Below are 23192 nucleotides of genomic sequence, written 5' to 3' on the forward strand. Positions count from 1 at the left end.
ATCCAGTGCAACTAATGAATCAGTTAGAAACGCTGACTTCTAACTGACAGATTAGTCTCGAACAGTCTAGATTACTCTAGTCTAGTCCCAGACTTTAACAACCTGTGAACCCCTTTCAGTAAAATGTCAAGTCTCGCAAACCCTCTCCTAAAAATGAATATTTCCAGGGATTTTCTCCTTTACCAGAGTATAAATTATAAAAGCAGTGATCTTGGGAATATAAAATTTGCTTTTCTGACATGCTTATTACACACTATTTTTTATTATTTATTATTTATTATTACAGTATTTTATTACATTATGAAAATGGCAACACTCATCCAAGATCTCACTTTCGTAGCTTGTATCACTTTGAATAAGCCTGTTATGAGACAAGGCTCCTATGTTTCATCAAGGAGTATCAGATGTGAAACAGCATGAAGGTATTTAAGAAGCCACCTCAAAGAGTTCCTCCTACACAAGCATTCAGGTCTTGAGTTGTCCAAGCAAACAGCGCACGTTACAACAAAGCTTAAACTTGTTCTTCATAATAATTTTAAAAACAATTCTAGCTGCCTATTTAATTTTAAAAACAGCAAAAAAAATCCACCTTCCTTTCCATTTCTTATAAGGCGTCTAGAAGTTTAAATCTCCTCAGTTGATAGATATGCTTGCGTTGATCTGCGTAGCTCTTGGAAGTCCAGGAGCTCCAGGCTGCTGGCCCCGTGCTGCCTGGGATCCCTAGGGACAACTCTGTCCACCATTAGAGATTTTTTTCCCAAGAACCCCCTGTAACATTTCGTGAATCCCAGTTTGGGAACCACTGGTCTAGAGCCTTCAGGAATCAACAAAATGCTTGATGTATTTATGCTATATTATTGAGGCTTGAGGCAACAGTTACAAGAGTGAAGGAATTTTGGAAAACAAGGTCATTCCTGAAGAACAAGTTTTATTTGGGGTATATATGGTGAAAGGAATTAACACTTAGGGACCACTCGTGTGAAGAGCACATCCACAGAAATACAGAGAGCCTCAATTCCGATTGAAATCAAATGTAGTTGATGGTGACACTCAGTAGGTGTTCAGCGCTTAGTACCATCAGGGTCTTATGTATTTGTTAGCGTACACCAGAGGAAGCTAACTGGTACAGACTTAAAGTGCTCTTAATTAATGACTTTTACCCTGCATAAAATCCATTTTTCTGGACATTATGAAGGGAGAAAAAAGTATATCAAAGGCTTCTTTCTGCGGATTTATCAACACGGTAAATACATGAAAGTAAACAAACAAACTGAAAATGCAGCAAGAGAGCATTTGAAAAAGGGTTGCGATTGATTGCAAGTACAAAAAGGACATTAACTCCTGAACACATCTTTTCCTAAAACGTCAGGAATACAGTTCAGAGAATTATAGTCACTGCACAGGTTGCTGAGGATTTTCCTTCTATATTCTTGCCTAGACTTTGCAACAACTAAACAAGAGAAAACCTGGAGAACCCATCCCAAATTTTAATTTTAGCCCAGTGCAATTTGAAAGAGGGCTTTGGGAATTCACTGAAGGCTGTGTGACTACTCCTCTAGTTCAAATATGATCAAGAAAACTCCTAGTCATGCATCTCAGTATACCTGTAGAGAGACTTGATTGAAAATGCTTTCGATAATCAGGGACACACTATTGCACTTCCTCTCCGGATAACTCAAGAAACTGACCTTGAACTTTGCATCATAACAAAGGTTCAAGTTTTTCACAAAACTCAGCTGTTCTTGAACAATTTCTCCAATTAATCAGGTGGAGCAAACCCAGCATTAAATGATAAATATTAGGTGTTACATTTCCTTTTTCTATCTTTTTTTTAATTGCAAATAAATTACCTTGCTTACATGGAAGTGAACCAATACAGGTGATCTCATTTCCACTTTTATTGGCTTCTACATTCCTCTTCCTCAGTAATTCCATTTCAGCCACTAGAGAGTGTAACCTCTGCCCCAATGTCTTCAAGCACAAAGGCATCAACAGCAGATGCCACAGAGGCAGCAACTTTCAGTGCTTCAGATATGTATGAATCAGAACAGTCAGTATAAGGTAACTATGTTAGGAAGTGCTGCAATCCTTTTCTTATCGGCTGGGCTGTGAAGGAAAAGCTGCCCCTCAGTGGGTAAAATAAATCAGGTTTACATTTTAAAATGTGGCTTCCCTTGGGACATGCACTACTGTGTGTGCACAAATCATTTTTGTGTATAGGTTTCTCACACTATCACCTGTGTGCAAAAACAACAGACTTTACAAATACAAATCCTCTCTGTGTGCAAACTAAGCATCGACTTCATGAAACTGGATTTTGCATTTGTAAGTTCTAGAACTTATGCAAATAAGAGATAAAACATCAAAAAGGGTGATTACAAGTGATTGTGCACAGAAGTGAAGGCTGAATTGAGACTTTTGAAAACATAGCCCAGACCTAAACTCATTTCCCCTTGCTCCCTTCAAACTCTCTTCCCCCGATCTCTGCTTCACATCTTCTATCATGCCATCCTGCCCCCATGCTTTGAACTGCATCCCACTTCTCTTGTGACAAGCAACTTCCCTTTCTCCTTAAAACAAATTCCTAGCATAAAGCAGGAGTATCTGCTCCAATATCTGCACCTATTGTTTATTAAACTGCTGTTCGGTGTATTATATTTCCCTGAGTTAGACAGCATGAGCCTTACAGCAGTATGTACATGACAAATAATAATACTGAACACAAAGCCAACCCCAAAAGTTCTGTAGTTGCCCAGTATAGAGAAAAACAAGAAATGCCTACTACCCATGTATAAGCCTTTTACTCAAATATACAGCGAATCACACACCAGTATGTTGTTATGTACTGATTGTTCAGAGCTGACATGCGGATTGCCAACATGCTTAGCTGGCTACACACAGGAACTCTGTAACATAAAACAAAAGAGAACCATAAAATCGTACTTCCTGCTGCTCTCTACCAATACAAAGTCTAGTGACAGAATCAGTGGCATCATTTTTTTTTATTTTGAATACATTAAATCTGCCCATCAGTCACTGGACAAATTTACATATATTTTATGCATAATATTATGCTGGATGACATTAGCCCTAAAGATAATCCAGCCATTACCATGAGCACTTAGGCATAAGTCTGAAAAATGAATGAGCAACATACTCTGCCCTATAGGTGAATGGACTCTCACTTTGTCAGACCAATGGGAGAACTGAATTCCAGAGCCAGGGACACTGGCATTCAGATCTAGGAACTATGAGTCAAAGTGCCCCATTTTATTTCATTCTCAATATGTTGCACACTGAAGGAAAATAAACAGCACATTTTGATCCAGCTTCTGAGCAGTGTTTGAAATGTGCTTAGCACAGCTCTAGGAGGCATGGGGCACAGGTGGTTTTTTACACCACTTTTATGATCTCCCTGGATTCTGAGGCCTGTTAACTCCCTAGCGTAGTTACGGTAGCTTAAAGACTGCTCTAATTTACACCCAGATGCCCAAATATGCTGTTCTGGCAACTGGAGATAGTTGGAGCAAAGATTCACCCAGGTCATGCCACTCATCCCTCAGACAAGAGCCCTCCACCAGGGACTGAGTGGAAGGGGCACAGAACTGCTACTTTGGCTCTATGCCATCTTTATACAACGGAAGTACTGTTGTTTTGTTCCTTAAGTTCCCAACTGCAAAATGGAAATAACAACTTTCCTAGACCCTGGGTTTGTTGTGAAGATAAGTTCATTACTGTTTGCGAGGTGCTCGTACACTGCAGTAGTGGAGACTTCATAAGTCTCTGGCTAGACAGCTATTTCCTCAGAAAGCTTAGTAATAATTATTATATATCAAGCCCCTCTCCTCAATTTCTTCTAAAAGTTTTCTTTTGAAACATCAGGTTGTTTGATTGATTTTGATAGTAGTCTTTTGAGACAGATACCTACCATGCTGTCCTTTTGTATATCATTTATTTCAATATGCATCCTTTGCAAAGAAAGCCTTCCTTTCCTTCTTCCTAAACCTCTACATGAAGGTTATTAACCTACCACATTGAACTTTGCAAAATGCTACATTGAACATCCCCTAAACTTCACAGTGTTAGGCCAGGTCAAGCAGGTCATTGTCCCTTCATTGCGTACATGCATTGAAATAAGTTAGACAAAAGAGCAACCTCAACAAAAGTTTCCTTCCAACATGTTGCTAAGCAGATTCTTAGAATAGTTATAGCTATTAGGAAGCTGCATCTAGGATGCTTGGGACGAAACCCTGTAGCCCTTTGTCAGTCAAAACACTTATCACTGACAATGAGAGTTTCAAATGAATAAAGACTGCAGGATTTGGGCCTTTAATTTGAGTGCCAGCAGTATTGCCATTTGGGAGGATCAAATTATAGAATCATAGAAAGGTAGGGCTGGAAGGGATCTCGAGAGGTGCTGAGTCAGGACCAAATAGACCATCCTTGACAGTGTTTGTCCTGTTCTTAAAAACTTCCAGTGATGGGGACTCCATAACCTCCCTTAGAAACCTATTCCAGAGCTTAACTACCCTTGTGGTTAAAGTTTTTCCTAATATCTGACTTAAACTTCCCTTGCTGCAGATTAAGTCCATTACTACTTGTCCTACCTTCAGTGGACATGGGGAACAATTACTTCCTTTTTACATATTTGAAGACTGTTAACAGGTCCACCTCAGTCTATTCTCAGGACTGAACAGGCCTTTTTAACCTTTCCTCATAGACCAGATTTCCTAAATCTATTATCATTTCTCAGAGTGGTAGCCGTGTTAGTTCGTATCAGCAAAAAGAACAAGAACTACTTGTGGCACCTTAGAGACTAACAAATTTATCTGAGCATAAGCTTTTGTGGGCTAAAACCCACTTCATCAGATGCATGCAGTGGAAAATACAGTAGGAAGATATATATACAGATAGGACACGAAAAAATGGGTGTTGCCATCCTAACTATAACAAGAGTAATCAATTAAGGGGGGTTATTATCAGCAGGAGAAAAGAAAACTTTTGTAGTGATAATCAGAATGGCTCATTTCCAACAGTTGACAAGAAGGTGTGAGTAACAGCGGGGGACGGGGGGAGAATTAGCATGGGGAAATAGGTTTTACTTTGTGTAATGACCCATCCACTTCCAGTCTTTATTCAAGCCTAATTTAATGGAGTCCAGTTTGCAAATTAATTCAAATTCTGCAGTTTCTCATTGGAGTCTCTTTTTGAAGATTTTTTGTTGGAGTATTGTGACTTTAAGGTCTGTAATTGAGTGACCATGGAGGTTGAAGTGTTCTCCAACTTTATTTTTTGAATGTTACAATTCTTGATGTCTGATTTGTGTCCATTTATTCTTTTGAATAGAGACTGTCTGGTCTGGCCAATGTACATGGCAGAGGGGCATTGCTGGCACATGATGGCATGTATCACATTGGTAGACATGCAGGTGAATGAGCCTCTGATGGTGTGGCTGATGTGATTAGGTCCTATGATGGTGTTCCTTGAATATATAAGTGGACAGAGTTTGCAACGGGCTTTGTTGCAAGGACAGGTTCCTGGGTTAGTGTTTTTGTTCTGTAGTGTGTGGTTGCTGGTGAGCATCTGCTTCAGATTAGGGGCTGTCTGTAAGCAAGGACTGGCCTGTCTCCCAAGGTCTGTGAGAGTGAGGGATCATTCCTTTAGGATAGGTTGTAGATCCTTGATGATGTGCTGGAGAGGTTTTAGTTAGGGGCTGAAGATGATGGCTAGTGGCATTTTGTTATTTTCTTTGTTGGGTCTGTCTTGTAGTAGGTGATTTCTCGGTACTCTTCTGGCTCTGTCAATCTGTTTCTTCACTTCAGCAGGTGGGTACTGTAGTTGTAAGAATGCTTGATAGAGATCTTGTAGGTGTTTGTCTCTGTCTGAGGGATTGGAGCAAATGCGGTTGTATCTTAGAGCTTGGCTGTAGACCAGGGGTAGGCAACCTATGGCATACGTGCCGAAGGCGACACACAAGCTGATTTTTAGTGGCACTCACACTGCCCGGGTCATGGCCACCGGTCCGGGGGGCTCTGCATTTTAATTTAATTTTAAATGAAGCTTCTTAAACATTTAAAAACCTTAGTTACTTTACAGACAACAATTGTTTAGCTATATATTATAGACTTATAGAAAAAGACCTTCTAAAAATGTTAAAATGTATGACTGGCACACAAAACCTTACATTAGAGTGAACAAATGAAGACTCAACACAGCATTTCTGAAAGTTTGCCGACTCCTACTGTAGACAATAGATCGTATGGTGTGTCCTGGATGAAAGCTGGAGGCATGCAGGTAAGTATAGCGGTCAGTAGATTTCCGGTATAAGGGTGGTGTTTATGTGACCATCACTTATTAGCACAGTAGCGTCAAGGAAATGGACCGCTTGTGTGGACTGGTCAGGGCCGAGGTTGATGGTGGGATGAAAATTGTTGAAATCATGGTGGAATTCCTCATAGGCTTCTTTTCCAGGGGTCCAGATGATGATGATGTCATCAGTGTAGTGCAAGTGGAGTAGGGGCATTAGGGGACTAGAGCTGAGGAAGCGTTGTTCTAAGTCAGCCATAAAAAGGTTGGCATACTGTGGGGCCATGTGGGTTCTCATAGCAGTGCCACTGACTTGGAGGTATACATTGTCCCCAAATGTGAAATAGTTGTGGGTGTGGACAAAGTCACAAAATTCAGCCACCAGGTTTGCCATGACAGTATCGGGGATACTGCTCCTGATGGCTTGTAGTCCATCTTTGTGTGGAATGTTGGTATAGAGGGCTTCTACATCCATAGTGGCCAGGATGGTGTTTTCTGTTGCGCTGCTCTGAACTCTTTTTAATTTAGCCACATCTTTCCTAAAGTGTACACCCCAAATCAGACACAGTATTCCAGCTGAAGCCTCATCAATACTGAGAAAAGTGGGACGATTACATCCCTTGTCTTACATACAACACATCCCGGAATGATATTTTCTTTTTTCACAACTGCATCACGTTGCATCATATTCAATTTGAGCTCCACCATAATCACCAGATCCCTTTCAGCAGTGCTACCACAGAGCCCATTATTCCCAGTCTTGTAGTTGTGCATTTGATTTTTCCTTCCTAAGTGAAGTACTTTTCATTTGTTGTGATTTAATTACCCATCTCTATTTAAAACAGAAGCAACGAAGGATACATTAGCTCGGATGGGTTTATTGTGCCACTCTGTGCCACACAGGGATCAAGAATATGGCAACTGTCCTGCATTACCAAGCTCTACCCAGCTGGGCCCCACAGAGCAGCAAGAGGGGTGGATAAAGGCTGCATGCAATGCATTTTCAATAGTCCAATATTGACAATCCAAGCAGCAGCTCCTATTTGTTCTGCTGCAACCTTTCCTTTCCTCAGTGAAGTAAATCACCCTACAAGTAGCCAGCAGCTAGTCACAGCTTTTCTGAGGCTGTGCCACCAATTGCCATGAAAAATGTTTGCCTGTTTGTTGGCAAAGAGGGAGTAATCCATGTATACCACAGGAGAATGAGGGTTGGGGCGGGGGCTCACACTGCAATCTCACATTGCCTGCAGCCCTGAGATTGGCTAAGGAGTTGATGCAGAGAGAATAAAAGGAGAGAAAGTGTTTCAAAGAGGAATATTTACAGGCTAAACTACAGTGAATTTTAATATTTTTCATCAAATATACAGAGCAAAGACAAGCCTTTAGTCATTCAACATAATGTTGTTTGACATCAAATAAAATGCCACACTACCACAATGTAAAAACAAGCTCTGAATGAGTCTGAGAATACACAGCAAAAAGCTGATTTTAAATTTTTGGTGAGTAATCAAATATCTATTCCAAAACCCTCTGAATCATCCAGTAATTTGTCTTATCAGAGTAACCACTTAACTGAACACTTTCAGTCTAGAGGGTCAAGAGCCAAATTACATCATATACCAGACATAGCAAATTAAGTACCAGTGAAAAGCACCTGTGAGCAACAGGTAAGACAACCACCAAAAAAATTGGTAACTAATATCCCCTCCCAGAAACCAGTGTTTCTGTCAGACATGACCAGCTGACATATATACAATATAATTGATGACTCATCCCAGCATTATAAATGGAACTTATCCTCTTGTTCTTATCAACTTTTGGTGATGTATTCTCTCATAGGAGCACTAGAAAGGGGTGGGGAGTGTATGTGAGTGTCATTCTCATTAATGAGATCAACTTGTAACTCCCATCTGCAGGGACTGGATCATCTGAGGGACTGCTAATGGGCTACAGGACCATTTAACTCTAGCAAAGAAAGGATAATAAGAACCAACGGCTGGAAGGTGAAACCAGACAAATTAAAATTAGAGATTAGACATAATTTTTTAACAGAGAGCGTGATTAGCCACTGGAAAAAACTATCATGGGAAGAGGTGGATTCTTCATCTGCTGATGCCTTCATATCCAGATTGAATGCCTTTCTGGAAGATGTATTTTAGCCAAAAACAAGTTGTTAGGCGCAAAACAGGGGTAACTGGGTGGAATGTAACGGCCTGTGTTATATAGGAGGCCAGACCAGATGATCTACTGGTACCTCCTGGCCTTAAACTCGATGAATCTAAGAAATAGTTCCTCCAGGTAAGGGCACACTGGCTGGTCAAGGTGAGAGAACTTACACTTCCCTCTGTTGTATATGTTCTGCGGACAGACGGGGAATTTCAGAGTTTAAAGCTGTCAATCTGGCACCTTTCATCATCACCAACGTTCATATGAAAAAGAAAATCCCACACACACACCTTGATGAGTCAACAAGCACCTTAACTGAAAGCATGCTATAGTTAAAGAATAATTGTTGAATATAAAATCGGAGGCATATTAATAACTCAGTTCTGCTATCAGAGAACGTTTATTACAATGGCAAAGATGAGGTGCCAGTATTACACAGGGGGACTACTGAATGTATTGGGTCTCCGTGTATGTTCTCAGCGGTATTGCAGTACCAATAAACGATAGCCCAGTACTGAATAGAGTTGCTCCTCTCTGTGCAAAGTTTAAGAAGTAAAAAGGTTATTTCTTAAACTGCAGGAGAAACTGATGCTAAAACTGCCCACCAGGTACAACATACATATTCTCCTACACCTGCACTATTTGTGCCAAGGGGAAGTGCAGCTGACATCCTGCTGGAGCTGCTTTATGTATCCCAGCAACAACTAATGAGAACTTTTCCCTGTGAAAGAAATCGGCTTAGTGAACACAAAGGCTGTCTGCAGTGCTCTGACAGGCAGCTCTAAATAGAAGAATGAGGTGCTGCTCTGTACTCAAAGACTTCTTTATGCAGAGGATGCCTTGAGAATTGGTGAAAACGATGAATCATGTCATCATGATGCTGGCAGTGCTGAATGCCCTTACACACAAATATTCTAGTTTATTGAGAGTCCTGAGAAATGCTCTGCACAGAGAAGGTGAAGCATTAGCATGCTTGGCAGGGATGCAGAGAAGCAGTGTGTGTGTGAAGGCTGTGAGTCAATCTGCCTTCATTTACTTACAAATGCGACCTCACTGAAGTTTGGCTCCTGTGGAGTTCCACTGGACATTAATTCAGCCCATTATATCTAGTCACCACCACAATTTTATCAACAAGCAAAAACGTAAAATTCATTTGAAGGATGAAGAAAATCCCAGGGGTGATCTCTTATGCTAAAATTGTACTGTTTAAAGGCCTAAGGAGAGCAAGAAATGAAAAAAGAAATTGCACTACTATGAAGTAGCAGCAGAAACTGGCATGTCAATCTGAGGCTGTAACACAGACCTCTTGAGTCACAGGCTGGTGGAATCTAAGGAGCAGGTGTCAAAATCAATTCTGATGCATTAATTAAGCAAAATAAACAAGCGTGCTGCTTGTCCATCTGTAAAAGACTATGGGCCAGATTCTCATTCTACTTGGGTTACTGTGTGCCATTCAGACCTGCAGAGAAATCTCCAGTGGAAGGGAGACTCCCCACTGGCATAAAGCTGTGCAAGTTGCCTTCCTCTCAGCATGGGGGGAGAAGACATTGGCAAAGCAGAGGCAGCCATTTGGTTAGGGGAAAGAAACAGGCAATTTGCTGATCCTCCCCAGCTCCACTGGGAACCTCATTGGTATAAGTCACGGCAGCCTTAGATTCTCTACCTCATGCTGGAGTCTGCCAACCCAGAATCAGGGAGCCATAATGAGCTCCTAATGTTCACCCCCCCTACACATGAGCTCAGATGCAGTGGAGGATCAAGGCTAATATTTCTACTGGGCATTGGTAAAAAGACCCCAAGAGTCAGCTTCTTAACCTTCCTTTGACATGTGGACCTTGACCAGTTTCTCTTGACAGATACACCATATGTCCAAGGCTAATCCAAATATATGCAAAAACACAGTGAGCTGTGATACGCTTGATAGTTCTGCTAACTTTACATCTGGACTGCATCTACTACTGCACCCACAGCAATAAAGCACTGGTGGCCAATCTAAGAGACATGAGCAATACCCTGGTGATTCTTGCCCCATGGAACTTATATCTTTTTCATTCACTCAGTAAAGCACCTAGCACACTTATAGGAATCCTGATTTTGCTATAATAATAATTCAAACACGTATATCACCTGTCCATTGTTCCCAGAAGGAAGGATGGACCCAGGTTTAATGCATTTATACTACATGCATATATTATATTGCTCTGCCATAGACTATTTGTGTGACCGTAGGCAAGTCACTAAGTCTCTGTGTGCCTCAGGCCCCCATCTGTAAAACTGGGATATAATAGCACTGCCCTACTTCACAGGAGTGTTGTGAGGATAAATATATTAAAGATCAGGAGGTTCTGATATACTATGATAACAGGAGCCATGTAAGTATGATACAAAGGTTATCGATCCTCGGACTTTTTCAGTGGAATAGGGCCAAGGAGGTGGTCCTTGAATCTGAAAGCAGAGTGAATTTAAGCTTTGGTTTGGATATGAAACTGAATCAGGTTTTGGGCTGAGTATCAATGGTGCAAAATCTCTCAAGCTGCTTTTAAGGGCTATCAACTGAAAATGGCAGAAATCTCACAGAGAGAAACTGTACTCATTAGAAAGAACAGGAGTACTTGCAGCACCTTAGAGACTAACAAATTTATTTCAGCATGAGCTTTCGTGAGCCACAGCTCACTTCTTCGGATGCATAGAATGGAACATTCCATTCTATGCATCCGAAGAAGTGAGCTGTGGCTCACGAAAGCTCATGCTGAAATAAATTTGTTAGTCTCTAAGGTGCCACAAGTACTTCTGTTCTTTTTGCGGATACAGACTAACACAGCTGCTACTCTGAAACCTGTACTCATAAGACTTTTTCAATCTTGGACCCAAATCTCAAGAGCATGGTTATTTCTGGGCCAGAACTGGCAAACAGGCTATTTTCAATTTGGGGATGGATCAGGAAAATAAACTATAAGGGCAAGTTAGTATCCAGGGATTCAGATACACAGCCCTTACAGGTGTTCTGAATCAAACATCCAATGTTGATGCATCTCTACTAGAGCTATGCAAGTAATCAATTTTTTGGATTACTGGCTGAACTGAAAATTTTTAAAAACTCATTTCAGGGCAACATGAAATGAATTTTTTTCAAATGTTTTGACCAGCCAAAAAAGTTTTTTTTAAAATTGCTTTGGGTCAAACAAAAAACATTTCATTGAGCCCAAAATGCAGGTTTATTTTTGAGGGGTTTTTTTTAAATAAAACTGAACTACCATTCTAAAACAAAAAGTTATTCTGAATCAAAATGCTTCATTTCAAAAACACTGAAACTAACCGTGTCAATTTTTTTTAAAGTGTTTTTTTGTTTTTTCGATCAAAACAATTTGGCAAATTCAGCAAGAATTCACTAAATGTTTCAGTCAACCTGAATCTGCATTTTTCTTCAAAAAAAATTTTGTCTGAAAAATTTCACCCAGCTCTAATCATTACTTCCCTTATTTCTCTGTTACTGAATGCACTGTTAATTTTATTATTATTATTAGCTTGCCTTTTTCCAAGATAAATCACATTGTTATTTTTGCCCCTTTTTTTGAAAGAGCTCAGCACTTTCTGAAAATCAGGCCTTTTAAAAAGTGTCTCAAGCTAGACACCTAAATTCTGAGGCACCCAAAATCTCTGGCCACTTCTGAAAATCTTGACATAAGACTGGACACAACACTAATGCCTGCTACTCCTCACCAAACAAAATACTGATGGGGAAAGCTAAGATAGCTTCATTCTATCAGCCTGACTGACCTGCCCCTAGTAAAACACCATCCAAAGTTCCTTTAGACAAGAAATGTTACCCTTGAAGTCAATGTGAGTTGAGAGCACTTTGCACTTTCCAGCAGAAGGCCCCAGGAGAGATGTGATATTAGTTTCCAATATTTCCTGGTTACTTCTTGTTCATACCTCATTTTCAACAATGCTCCAAATTTTAATCCATAAAGATGATATTTATTCATATAAAGCCTGATCCAATGCCCACTGAAGTCAGTGGGAGTCTTTCAGTTGACTTCAGTGATAAGATCCCTGTGGAAAATATCTTCTGTTAAGTATTTTCGAGATTCCTATCATGCATTATGAAGGTGAAATGTTTAACTAGCATGTCTGGCAGAAACTTAATAAACATAAGCAAACAACTGCAGTAGCACATGTACTGCAGCTCTTTCAAAACTATGAGTGATACAGATAAATGATCATCTACTGTGCTGGGAATTAAAGCTCCTCTAGAAACCTGACGGGGGTATGCATTCTGATTGTGGTACAAAGGAGCACCACGCTTGTATGGCTGAAACTGCTTTTCCTGTACAGGTGAAAGTTTACATGTATTCACTAAGGTAGGGGTGTGTGTGTGTGTGTGTAGTTACCAACTGGTAACTAAGGCCCCAGTCCTGCAATCTGACTAGGTGCTTCCGTACCCACAAGAGTTCAGGGCCTAAAACCATTAATTTGTTGTAAATGGTGTCATAACTTTATAATGTACAGAATACAGTATATAACATACTCCTCCTCCCCTACAGTTCAGAAGATTTGGTCCAGGGACCGAATAAGCCCTTGTTTTGGTCTACTTGTTTTTTTATTGCTTGTTCACAATAATCTATGGAGTTCTGGGCTCTGTGGTCCCTCCTTCATTTGAGGAGGCAGGGCCATTCATTGATTTGGTGGATTCCAATAAACTGCCTTACAAAGCTATTTTAAAATATTTAGGGCCAGACTTACACTAAGTAGCACCCTGATCTTGGAACATCCCTTGAAATCAACGGAATAATTCAAGGAGTAAAGTACTACAGTGTGAATAAGGATATCACAGGCTAGCCCTGAATCTGTAGTAATAATATTGAACAACAAATCTAGAAAAGCCTGTGTTCTTTCTGTTAAAGAGAGAGCTGTTGCAAAAAGCACTAATTATTGAGTTGTTGCCTTCTCATTTTGGTGAAGGCCTTTACAGCTGACATGATGCTGATACATTAACAGGAAAACAGACACTGTCAGAAGCACTGATTAATAACCGATATATTTGTTATGACCTACAGATGACAAAGATGTTTGTCGAGCCCTATCCAGCATTGTCATTGTTCACTGTTTGCCAGTATGAGTCATGAGACCCACTCTCCACATTTGTCCCCTCAGTTGCCTTCAAGCATCCGCCCCCAGCTTCCCGGCACATGTTTGCACAGCACCTTTTCTTTGCTAATCGGATTCGTGTAATTATTGCAGAGACTCAAACATTAACAGTTCTACAGTCACACAACTGAAATCTTATGTCACAAGAAAATAAAGAGAGGGATTTAAAAGATCAAAAGCCATTCCACATAAGTGTTGTTCTTCACTGCTATGCGCTGTGCCAAATTCTGCCCTCAATAACACCCACACAACCCCAATAGGCTATAACTGAGGGCAGATTCCAGCCCATTTCATTTCAATTTCTATATACTCTGAACAGCAACATGTTACTTGACATCATACAACATCCATGATCCCATAATCTACTCATAGGCTTAGCTACTGCACAAAATACATACTTCTACCAGGTTACCCAGAAAGACTTTATAGCTACAGATTGTATGACTGTTTCCTCAGTGTCTTGCTGAGCTACTCGCCAGTTGCTGTGGTGATGTTTAAAAAAGAAATCTCTCCCAGTACAGTATGAAAAATAGAATGGAGTATGTCTCATTCTCTAGAGAAAAAAAGAGGAGACAGCAAAGCATTTCTCACTTTTCTGGAGATTAATAAATATAAAGTAAATGTGCAGCTGAGTTAACTGCAAGAAAAAGAAGAAAGAATGCATCTTTATAGACTTTTAAACTTCAATGGCCAACATCTGCTCTAAATTATACCCAGGAAACATCCTTCAGTTCAATAGGGTTATTCTCGTGTAAGTGAGGACATAATAGGGCCCAAACAATGTGTTTAGGCGTCATACTGAACTGCCAAAGGAGTGATGAAATGCACCTCAGTCTGTGAAAAGCCTTCAGGTAAGTTTATTATTTGTATACCTTGTAGCTGTACGCCTTGCTCCTTTTCTCTTAACAGTAAGACATTTAGCGTGCAAGCTTTTGTGTTCTGTTTACAAGTTGCCATTTCTTGGCAGAACATACCAAGAGGCACCTGTTATTAAATCACTGGAATCTTGTCAAGAACTGAGTCAGAGCTTCTGATGCACTAGAAAACCAAGAAAAGGGGTTAGCTTCTAATATTTGGGTTATCTCCTTGAAAACTTCCTCCCTTTTCCTCCTTCCCTTGCCATATAGCCCAATACAGCACTGGCTCTGCCTTTCCACAATCTTAAAGTTCTGTTCTCAATTTCAGGTTGTCAGGAGAAAGGGCTCCCAGTTCATATATCTTAATTTTACTGTGAGTGAAACTAATATTACTATGACATCCATTTTCATCAGTGCCTTTTAGCATAACATGATACCAAATAGATCCTTGACTCATGTAGCGTGAGATGTAAGCTAGATATCTTTTTTTAAAAGTTCTCTATATATGTGTACACACACACACACACACACACACACAATAATACATATATAGACAGAGAGAGAGAGAGAGATGTGAATGTATGTATATACACACACACACACACACACACACACACACACACACACACACACACACTAACTACAGAGACACATATAAAAACAGAACGGGGTAACCAGGGACAGTTCAAATCTCTTGACTAATAATATTAATCTCTCTCTTACAGATTATGTTCAAATAGCTAAATTGGCATTGGCTAGTTTTGGTATAAAGATAAAGGAATAGCAGTCCTGTTAGTTGTGGGAAACAAAAATATATAAGAGCTGATTTATCGAGCCAATCATAGTAACGCATACACATTATGTAAAAACCAAAAGTACACGAAACTCAGGTAAAAGGATAAAAAATGTAGATTCCCTTAACATTTGAATGGTCTAAAGTAGAAGTCACTTACTTACCTGTACAAGTGGAGTTTTCATTCCCCAATCGGTATCCCCTGGGACAGTTCCAGTGCTGTAAAGCTGAGAGGCTAACAAAATCAATTTTGAAAAATACTGGCAAAAAAGCGGTAAGTACGAGAAACATAATCTTATGCTTTTTGAACTGTCAATAGAGAGCAACTTGCTTGTACTCAGTCATATCCACGACAAGATGAACATGTGTATTCCCAGAGTGTTTCTACAACAGCCAGCTTTATGCAATGGGACATCTTTTCACAATCCACCACAGATTTTTATCCCTGTCTTGCTTTTCTTGTCACTTCAGTCCCTACTACAACCTTTGAGGAAATTCCAGCAAGATTTCTTCCACACACACAATGTTTTCTCTCTCTCTCTCTTTTCTTTTTTTTTTTTTTAAGTCAAGTATGAAATGCCTGACATCTTTGCCACAAATTCAACACAGCTTAAAAGCAAAGCTCAAGAGGATCACTGCAAATTTCCTTGCAACAAGCAAAGCTGTGGAATAAATCTTAAAAACAGAAAAGCTGTGAAACTGCCCACCACAGACCTTAAATGAGTTTGGGGGTAGCTATCTATAGGTATTATCCCTCCTAAAACATAGTTTCTCTTTATATACTAACTTGGAATGACTCCCCATTCCTTTTTAAAGCTGTGCTTGCCCCACCTCTTCTCTTTTTAGTGCCACTTGAGTGAAGCCTGTGTTTGCAAATAGTAATGTTGTCAGTTCTATACTACAGGGAAGCCAGCCAAAGTGCAGATATCTCACCATGCATAATAAATACTCAGTATTTAAAAAAAGCAGTGTCTCCGTGCCTAGCAGGTACCTGCTTAACAGTGGTTGTACTTTAGCTTCTCAGCAGCAGTATCCAGACTCACCCTATGCTATGTACAGTCATGATTATGAATAACTTATACTAATAACATCATGTTTCATCACCACAAACAAACTTTATCCTAAATACATATTTGTGCATAAACAGAAAAAAATATAGCCTTCCAGTTTCCCTGATGTCTATTTTTGCCTGGAAAGGCAGATTATATTAGGGTCAAATTCAGAATTGGCAACCACTTACATCGGTCTGAATTTGGCCAATTGTTCTTTCACAATCACAGGCAGATAGCTATTGTCAGATACTGAGACAATATGTGGTCTGATTCTGCCCTGATTTGCACCTGCTGTAGTCATTGATATCTGTGCACGGAGGCTACTGTTTTGACACAGTGGCCTTTTACACCCACTTTTCACAGGAGTAAATGATGGACTACAAGATGCTAGGTAATGATGAATCAGGCTCACTTTCTTCCTGCTGCTCCAAAAATCCCTGACATATAAGCATTATGGAACCAATTCAGCAAAGAACTTAAACACATCCCTAAGTGATTTGCTGAATATGGATGGATTTAAATGCGCTAAAATTTAAATAGCTGCTTAAGTGCTTTGCTGAACTGGGGCCTGTTACACTAACTATTGTGCAGTGTTCAGTTTTTATATTATTCTTACTGCATTATTTTGGAATAAATACTCTGATGATGCAGCAGCTGGGAACACTGGCAGCACCAGAACCCAGCACAGCTGTACGCTAGTCCATCCCTGGGAATTTTTTTTTAATATTTGCTTGAATTGACGAAATTTGTGGACTTGTACTGATTGAAAATAAGAACCATGAAACATTGATTTGAAGCTGTGTAACTCTCTGCCAAGAGCAACTGTGTGAAACTGTTTCTTGATGTTGATATCCATGCATAGTAATATTCTGCTTGCTTAATCCACTGCCTTCCTTGAAAGAACAGGGGAAAGCCACTAATTAAATCTGTACTGACGAATGCAAACCTTGTTTTCCTGTAAGATATTCATAACTGGATTCACAACTGTGTGCACTATAAACCAAAAGAAATGTCAATTATAAAGGGCCAGAAACTGCAGCCCTGACTCCTGCTGAATAGCACTCACCCATGCAAAAAGCCCTATTGAATTCAACGGGACTGCTGGTGTGAATGAGAGGTATTCACTAAAGGATGGGGTTTGCAGAATCTGCTGTAAATTGTGATGTTCAGCCATTAGTACTTTTCCACTAACAAAATGACTTTGGGTCATGGCTTTACCTCCCCTCTTCCCCCATATTCTCTTCTAAGTTCAAGTTCGGGGGAGGTGGGGAATAGTGCCTGAGCAGCACTAAAGGAATGCATCACTTCTCTGTGAGTAATCACCAGGCAGTGTTTGCCAAGCTGTGAGGCGGGCCCCCCCTGAAGAGCGCTGACCTCCTCCAGGTCAGGCTCACACAATCCCACAAAGGAGGGGAAAAAAATGAATAATCTCTCCCTCTTCCTTAGAACCAGGGCCAATTTTATTCCTGAGACACACTTTCTCTCAGTCTCCCCTTTACTACACATGGCTCTATTCAACCTCTTCTCCATCTTTTACCCTGATTATTTACTCTGTCTTCCCTCTACCCAAACACATGCTCAGAAGGGAGGCCCATGGATTTTTGTTTTCCCATCCATCTCAGATCCCAGATAGTGGGTGGGAGAAAGGAGAAAGTTTGAACAGCCAACACCAGAACAACCTTTACCTTAGGCAGAATCCCTCTCAGTGCAGTCAAACAACAGCAGACCCCCAGTCACCAATAATTTCAGGACTGTTTTATAAACCTAGAGGATCCCAAAAAACTGGAGAGAAGCTCTCTCAGTGGTGGCATTTTCCATCTCCAAAAGCTAGATCTGCCTCAGACTTGACAAAACCAGAAGTGAATACCTAATAGTAGTTACTGAAATCTGAATAAAAGAGATCATGCCTTGTTTCCTTTGTCCAAAGTAGGAATTTCCAAGAAAGAGAGGAAATTGAACATGTTGTCTTGTCTCACAAGATTCAAATGAACTTTCCAAATGCACCATGGGCTGTTTGCTACAGCATCCCATTTTTAAAATGTCTGTCGTAATATAGGAAGTGCACTGGACTGGGTCTCAGGAGACCTGGATTATATTCTTGTCTCTGCCACTGGCCAGCTGAGTAATTTTAGGCAATTCAGTCTGGCCCTGATTTTGAAAGCTATTTAGACATCACTGTACTCAGCATTGCAGTGCCTGATTTAGGTGCCTAAATCTCATTTTCAAAAGGGATTTAGACACCTAGGAGCCTAAATCCCATCAGCTAGCAATGGGATTTTGGCTCCTTTGGTGCTTAAATCCCTTTTAAAATTATATTTAGGCTCCTAAACCAGTTAGGCATTGCAAGGCTGAGTGCAGCAATGTCTAAATACTTTCAGAAATCTGGGCCTTAGCCTCACCATGCCTCAGTTTCTCTATCAGTAAAATAGAGACAGGAATACTGATCACCTTTGTGATACACAGATGAAAAGCACTATATAAGAGAGAGGTGGTAATATTATTTAGTGCTTAGGAGAGAAATGCTGCAACAAGGGAGCAGAGATGTTGTAATCAGGACCATTACTTCCTTATGGGCAAGGACGCGAAACGTGTAGTGGCTGTTTATAGTGTGACTGTCACTGGGGAACTGAGGAACAGTCCTGGACAAAAAAGCCCAAAAGCCAGCTTCTGGCTCCTCTCCAGTGGCCCTGAGTCGTAGAAACTCCAGGTACAGAATGCCTATTGAAGTTGAATTCTCTCAGTCAGGGTGGTGCCAGGGAATCAACTCCACAAAAGTAGCAGAGGGATTCAAGTGCACCTCACTATAATGAGGCTCTCTGCTAACCTCCAGGAAAAATGGGTGATGTATTTGTTAACATACCGTTTCCTACCCACCGAGAGCTTATCTGGATCTCTGGAATTACTGCCACAGTGGAAAATATTTCCAATGACCATGACTGTGCTGAAGATACAACTGAGTAGCGCTCACTTCAATCTCACACTCATTGGTCATATGATCAACAAGCTGAAAGTGTATGTCAGATAGCTTTAACATGGGGCAGATGCAAGGAATATAAATCTGCATGCTATTCCATACACCACCAGCAAAGCAGGAGGGGCACAGAGTGAGACACATATTTTTGTTCTCTGGGCATACAACTGAAAGCCAGAGCTTTTTGAAATCTAATGACACGGATCTTTCTGTGGTCTTAGGCAGAACTCTGCCTAAATTTCCTCATCAGTAAATGGGGGATAATACTGTCATAATACTGAGATGTTATGAAGATTAATTAATTGATATTTGTAAAGGACTTTAATAATGAAAAGCATTAGGAATACTAAGTATTATTATGCTTCCTGTCCTCACTATTTATTTCGCAATAATTCATGTGCCAAATACCTCACTTGATTTGGTTTTCACGGCTTGAATTCTATATTTTTTCTGTTATAATTTTAAAAATTTCCTATTGCTAATAAGATCTTCTGTTAAGATTTTTTTTAAGGCAAGAAAGCCATGAAAAAGTTCTTACACTAACAGCAATTACAGCATTAGCTGTAACTTGCATCATCAACTTTAGGCACTTTCACTTTTTTAATTTTGACTTGTAGGCTTTCACATGGTGCCTGACAACTATCATCATGCATAGTTACTTCTCCAGATAGAAGATATTCAAAGGAATTCACAAGTAATTCAAAGAGGTGTCATTTTCTGAAAGTTATAATTTTTGTAAAATGCAATATAATAGTTAGCAGTTTAATAGAACACCATATTAACATGCTAGAGAAACAATTTAGTGATCTGCTTATTTATGATATAGGTAGAGCCCACTGTGTTATTTTGTCTGGTGACGCTTTAGATCCCTCTGTCAGATGACTACACTATAACAGCTAAGCATCAGATTTTGGAATACCACCATTCCCAAGAGCCCAATGGCTCAAATTGAAGCAGATCTTCATTATTCCGAGTTGCTATGGATACATTAAAGTTCAGTACCATCTACCATGTGAGGATATTTAGGATGAGACCTAAAACCTGAGTATAGGACTGCTTGTGTAGCAGACAGCACTCTTCATCGTCTCACTGTCCTTGGTCAAAAATGTATCCTCCCCCATAGTAGTAAAATGATTCCTAATCTATGTATCTGAACACAGACATGCTGCGAGATCCTTCAGGATGAAATCTGGCACTGATCTTCAGAGCAGCTGCGCACTCAACACTTCCATTGAAGTCAATGGGAGCTGCAGTGATTAGAATTTTGTACTATCAGGACACATTTGTATTCTGTAGGCAAATTATCAGGCGCATTGCTACTCTGTGTGGGTACCTTTTTTCCCCATGAGTTCTGGCTGGGGCAATGGATAAATAACATAACTGTATAATTATTTAAAGCCAATTTCAGTCTGTGGATTGCAAACCTCTGCACATGATTCACTTTCTCTCTCTCCTCATCTGTAGGCTTGTTCCTCTCTAGTAAATAAATGTCTGAGTCTATTCTAAGGTTTTCTTTACAAACACTTGCTGAGAAATCTGACATGGTATCGCTTGATTAGTTTCATGAATTAGCTCCCTTTACTCTAACAAGTTTGAGTGCCCCCATAACTCCAACTAGCTTGATTCTCAGCTAACTTACACCAGCTTGACACAGGTAAATGTGTGTGTTTGTGTGTAACTAGTCTGAGAGGAGAATCAAAACACATATGAGGACACACATAGATACACACATTTACAAAAGGATCCTGCAGGGTTCCTAATTTATGTCTAGTTAAATCAGATACTGTCCATAAAACTATGAACAGATGTAAATGCAAACATCATTGTAGGCCAGTTTTTAAAAAATAAAAACAAAATAAAAAATAAACAGCGCCTCTTTCCACTGTTGTGGCTGCGACTGGCTGAGAACTCCTTGGGGGGAGATGGCAAGACATTCTTAGTGAAGAGGAACTCTCTGCCTCCTACAGTTAAGCAGAGCCCTTGCTGATGACTTTCTGAGCACAGTGAAAGTACTGTTCATTTAATTTAGCATTTCCCTTATTTTGGCATTCAGCTGGGGCAAAAGGGATTGGTTTGGGGGGTGGCAGAGAGCAGGATTGATAAAATGTGTTGCTAATTGCTGGCAATATTTATCTATTTTTAATTGTGTATTGAGTAAACAGTGAGGTGACCTTGGGATGCAGAAAATTTCTAATGAATAAATATTTGAGTTGCAGAACCTCCTGAAGAATCCACCTAAGGCAGAGTCTTGGGCCTGGTCTACACTACGTGTTTAAAACGATTTTAGCAGCGTTAAACCGATTTAACGCTGTACCCGTCCACACAATGAGGCCCTTTATATCGATATAAAGGGCTCTTTAAATCGGTTTCTGTACTCCTCCCCAACGAGAGGAGTAGCGATAAAATCGGTATTACCATATCGGATTAGGGTTAGTGTGGCCGCAAATCAACGGTATTGGCCTCCAGGCTGTATCCCACAGTGCACCATTGTGACCGCTCTGGACAGAAATCTGAACTCGGATGCACTGGCCAGGTAAACAGGAAAAGCCCCGCGAACTTTTGAATTGCATTTCCTGTTTGCCCAGCGTGGAGCTCTGATCAGCACGGGTGGTGATGCAGTCCCAAATCCAAAAAGAGCTCCAGCGTGGACCGTACGGGAGATACTGGATCTGATCGCTGTATGGGGAGACAAATCTGTTCTATCAGAGCTCCGTTACAGAAGATGAAATGCCAAAGCATTTGAAAAAAATCTCCAGGCCATGATACAGTGTCCACAGCACAGTGCTGTGTGACAAGTGTAACGGAAAGCCAAAGAATCAAATGGACGCTCACTGAGGGAGGGAGAGGGTACTGAGGACTCCAGCTATCCCACAGTCCCCAGCAGTCTCCGAAAAGTATTTGCATTCTTGGCTGAGCTCCCAATGCCTGTACGGTCAAACACATTGTCTGGGGTGGCTCAGGGTATAGCTCGTCAATGTACCCCTTCTCCGCCCGTGAAAGAAAAGGGAAAAAAATTGTTTCCTGACTTTTTTCAATGTCACCTTATGTCTACTGAATGCTGGTGGTAGACACGATGCTGCGGCAGTGAAGAGCAGTATTCGCTCCCCTCCCATCCCTGGTGGCAGACAGTACAATATGACTGCTATCCGTCATCATAATCAGCCCATGAGCGCTCCTGGCTGGCCTCAGGTGAGGCTGGCCGGGGGTGCCTGGGTAAAAATAGGAATGATTCCCGGTCATTCCCAGTAGATGGTACAGAACGGCTGGTAACCGTCCTCATCATAGCAACTGTGGGCTGAGCTCCATCAGCCCCCTCCCTTTCATGTGTAAAGAAAAGATTCTGTCCTGCCTGGACTATCAAAGCAGTTGGAGGCTGCCTCCCCCCCATTTTATCTCAGTAACAAGTCAGTGTTTCTTATTCCTGCATTCTTTATTACTTCATCACACAAATGGGGGGGACACTGCCACAGTAGCCCAGGAAGGTTTGCGGAGGAGGGAAGCAACGGGGGGGGGGGTTGTTGCAGGGACACCCCCTAGAATGCCATGCAGCTCATCATTTCTGCGGAATCTGACATGGAGCGGCTGTGCTCTCTGATACACTGGTTCTCTAGTATACTTGCCCCATATTCTAGGCAGGACTGACTCTATTTTTAGATACCATAAAGGAGGGAATGACCCGGGGGGTCATTCCCATTTTTGTCTTTGCGCCCCTGGCCGACCTCAGCCAGGGGCACCCATGACAGCAGCAGGCGGTACAGAACGACAGATAACCGTCATCTCATTGCCAATTTACAATGGCGCAGCAGACGGTACAAAATGACTGATAACCGTCTCTGCTGTCATGCAAAGGCAAATGAATGCTGCTGTGTAGTGCTGCAGTATCGCCTCTGTCAGCAGCA

The 23192-nt window shown here is 40.8% G+C and overlaps 1 protein-coding gene across 2 annotated transcripts in view; it reads right to left on the reverse strand.

Annotated features, from left to right (window-relative positions):
* The window catches only part of EGF (epidermal growth factor), a 101580-nt gene extending 85552 nt beyond the window's left edge, over positions 1 to 16028 (reverse strand). For both annotated transcript variants that reach the window (XM_050943263.1, XM_050943262.1), the window contains exon 1: positions 15435 to 16028. In XM_050943263.1, coding sequence (XP_050799220.1) covers positions 15435 to 15561 — 127 coding nt within the window. In that variant the 5' untranslated portion in view covers positions 15562 to 16028. The remainder of the gene's footprint in view (positions 1 to 15434) is intronic.
* Positions 16029 to 23192: the final 7164 nt, after the last annotated feature.

This window comes from Gopherus flavomarginatus, chromosome 3 (assembly GCF_025201925.1).
Source record: "Gopherus flavomarginatus isolate rGopFla2 chromosome 3, rGopFla2.mat.asm, whole genome shotgun sequence".
NCBI lineage: Eukaryota > Metazoa > Chordata > Testudines > Testudinidae > Gopherus > Gopherus flavomarginatus.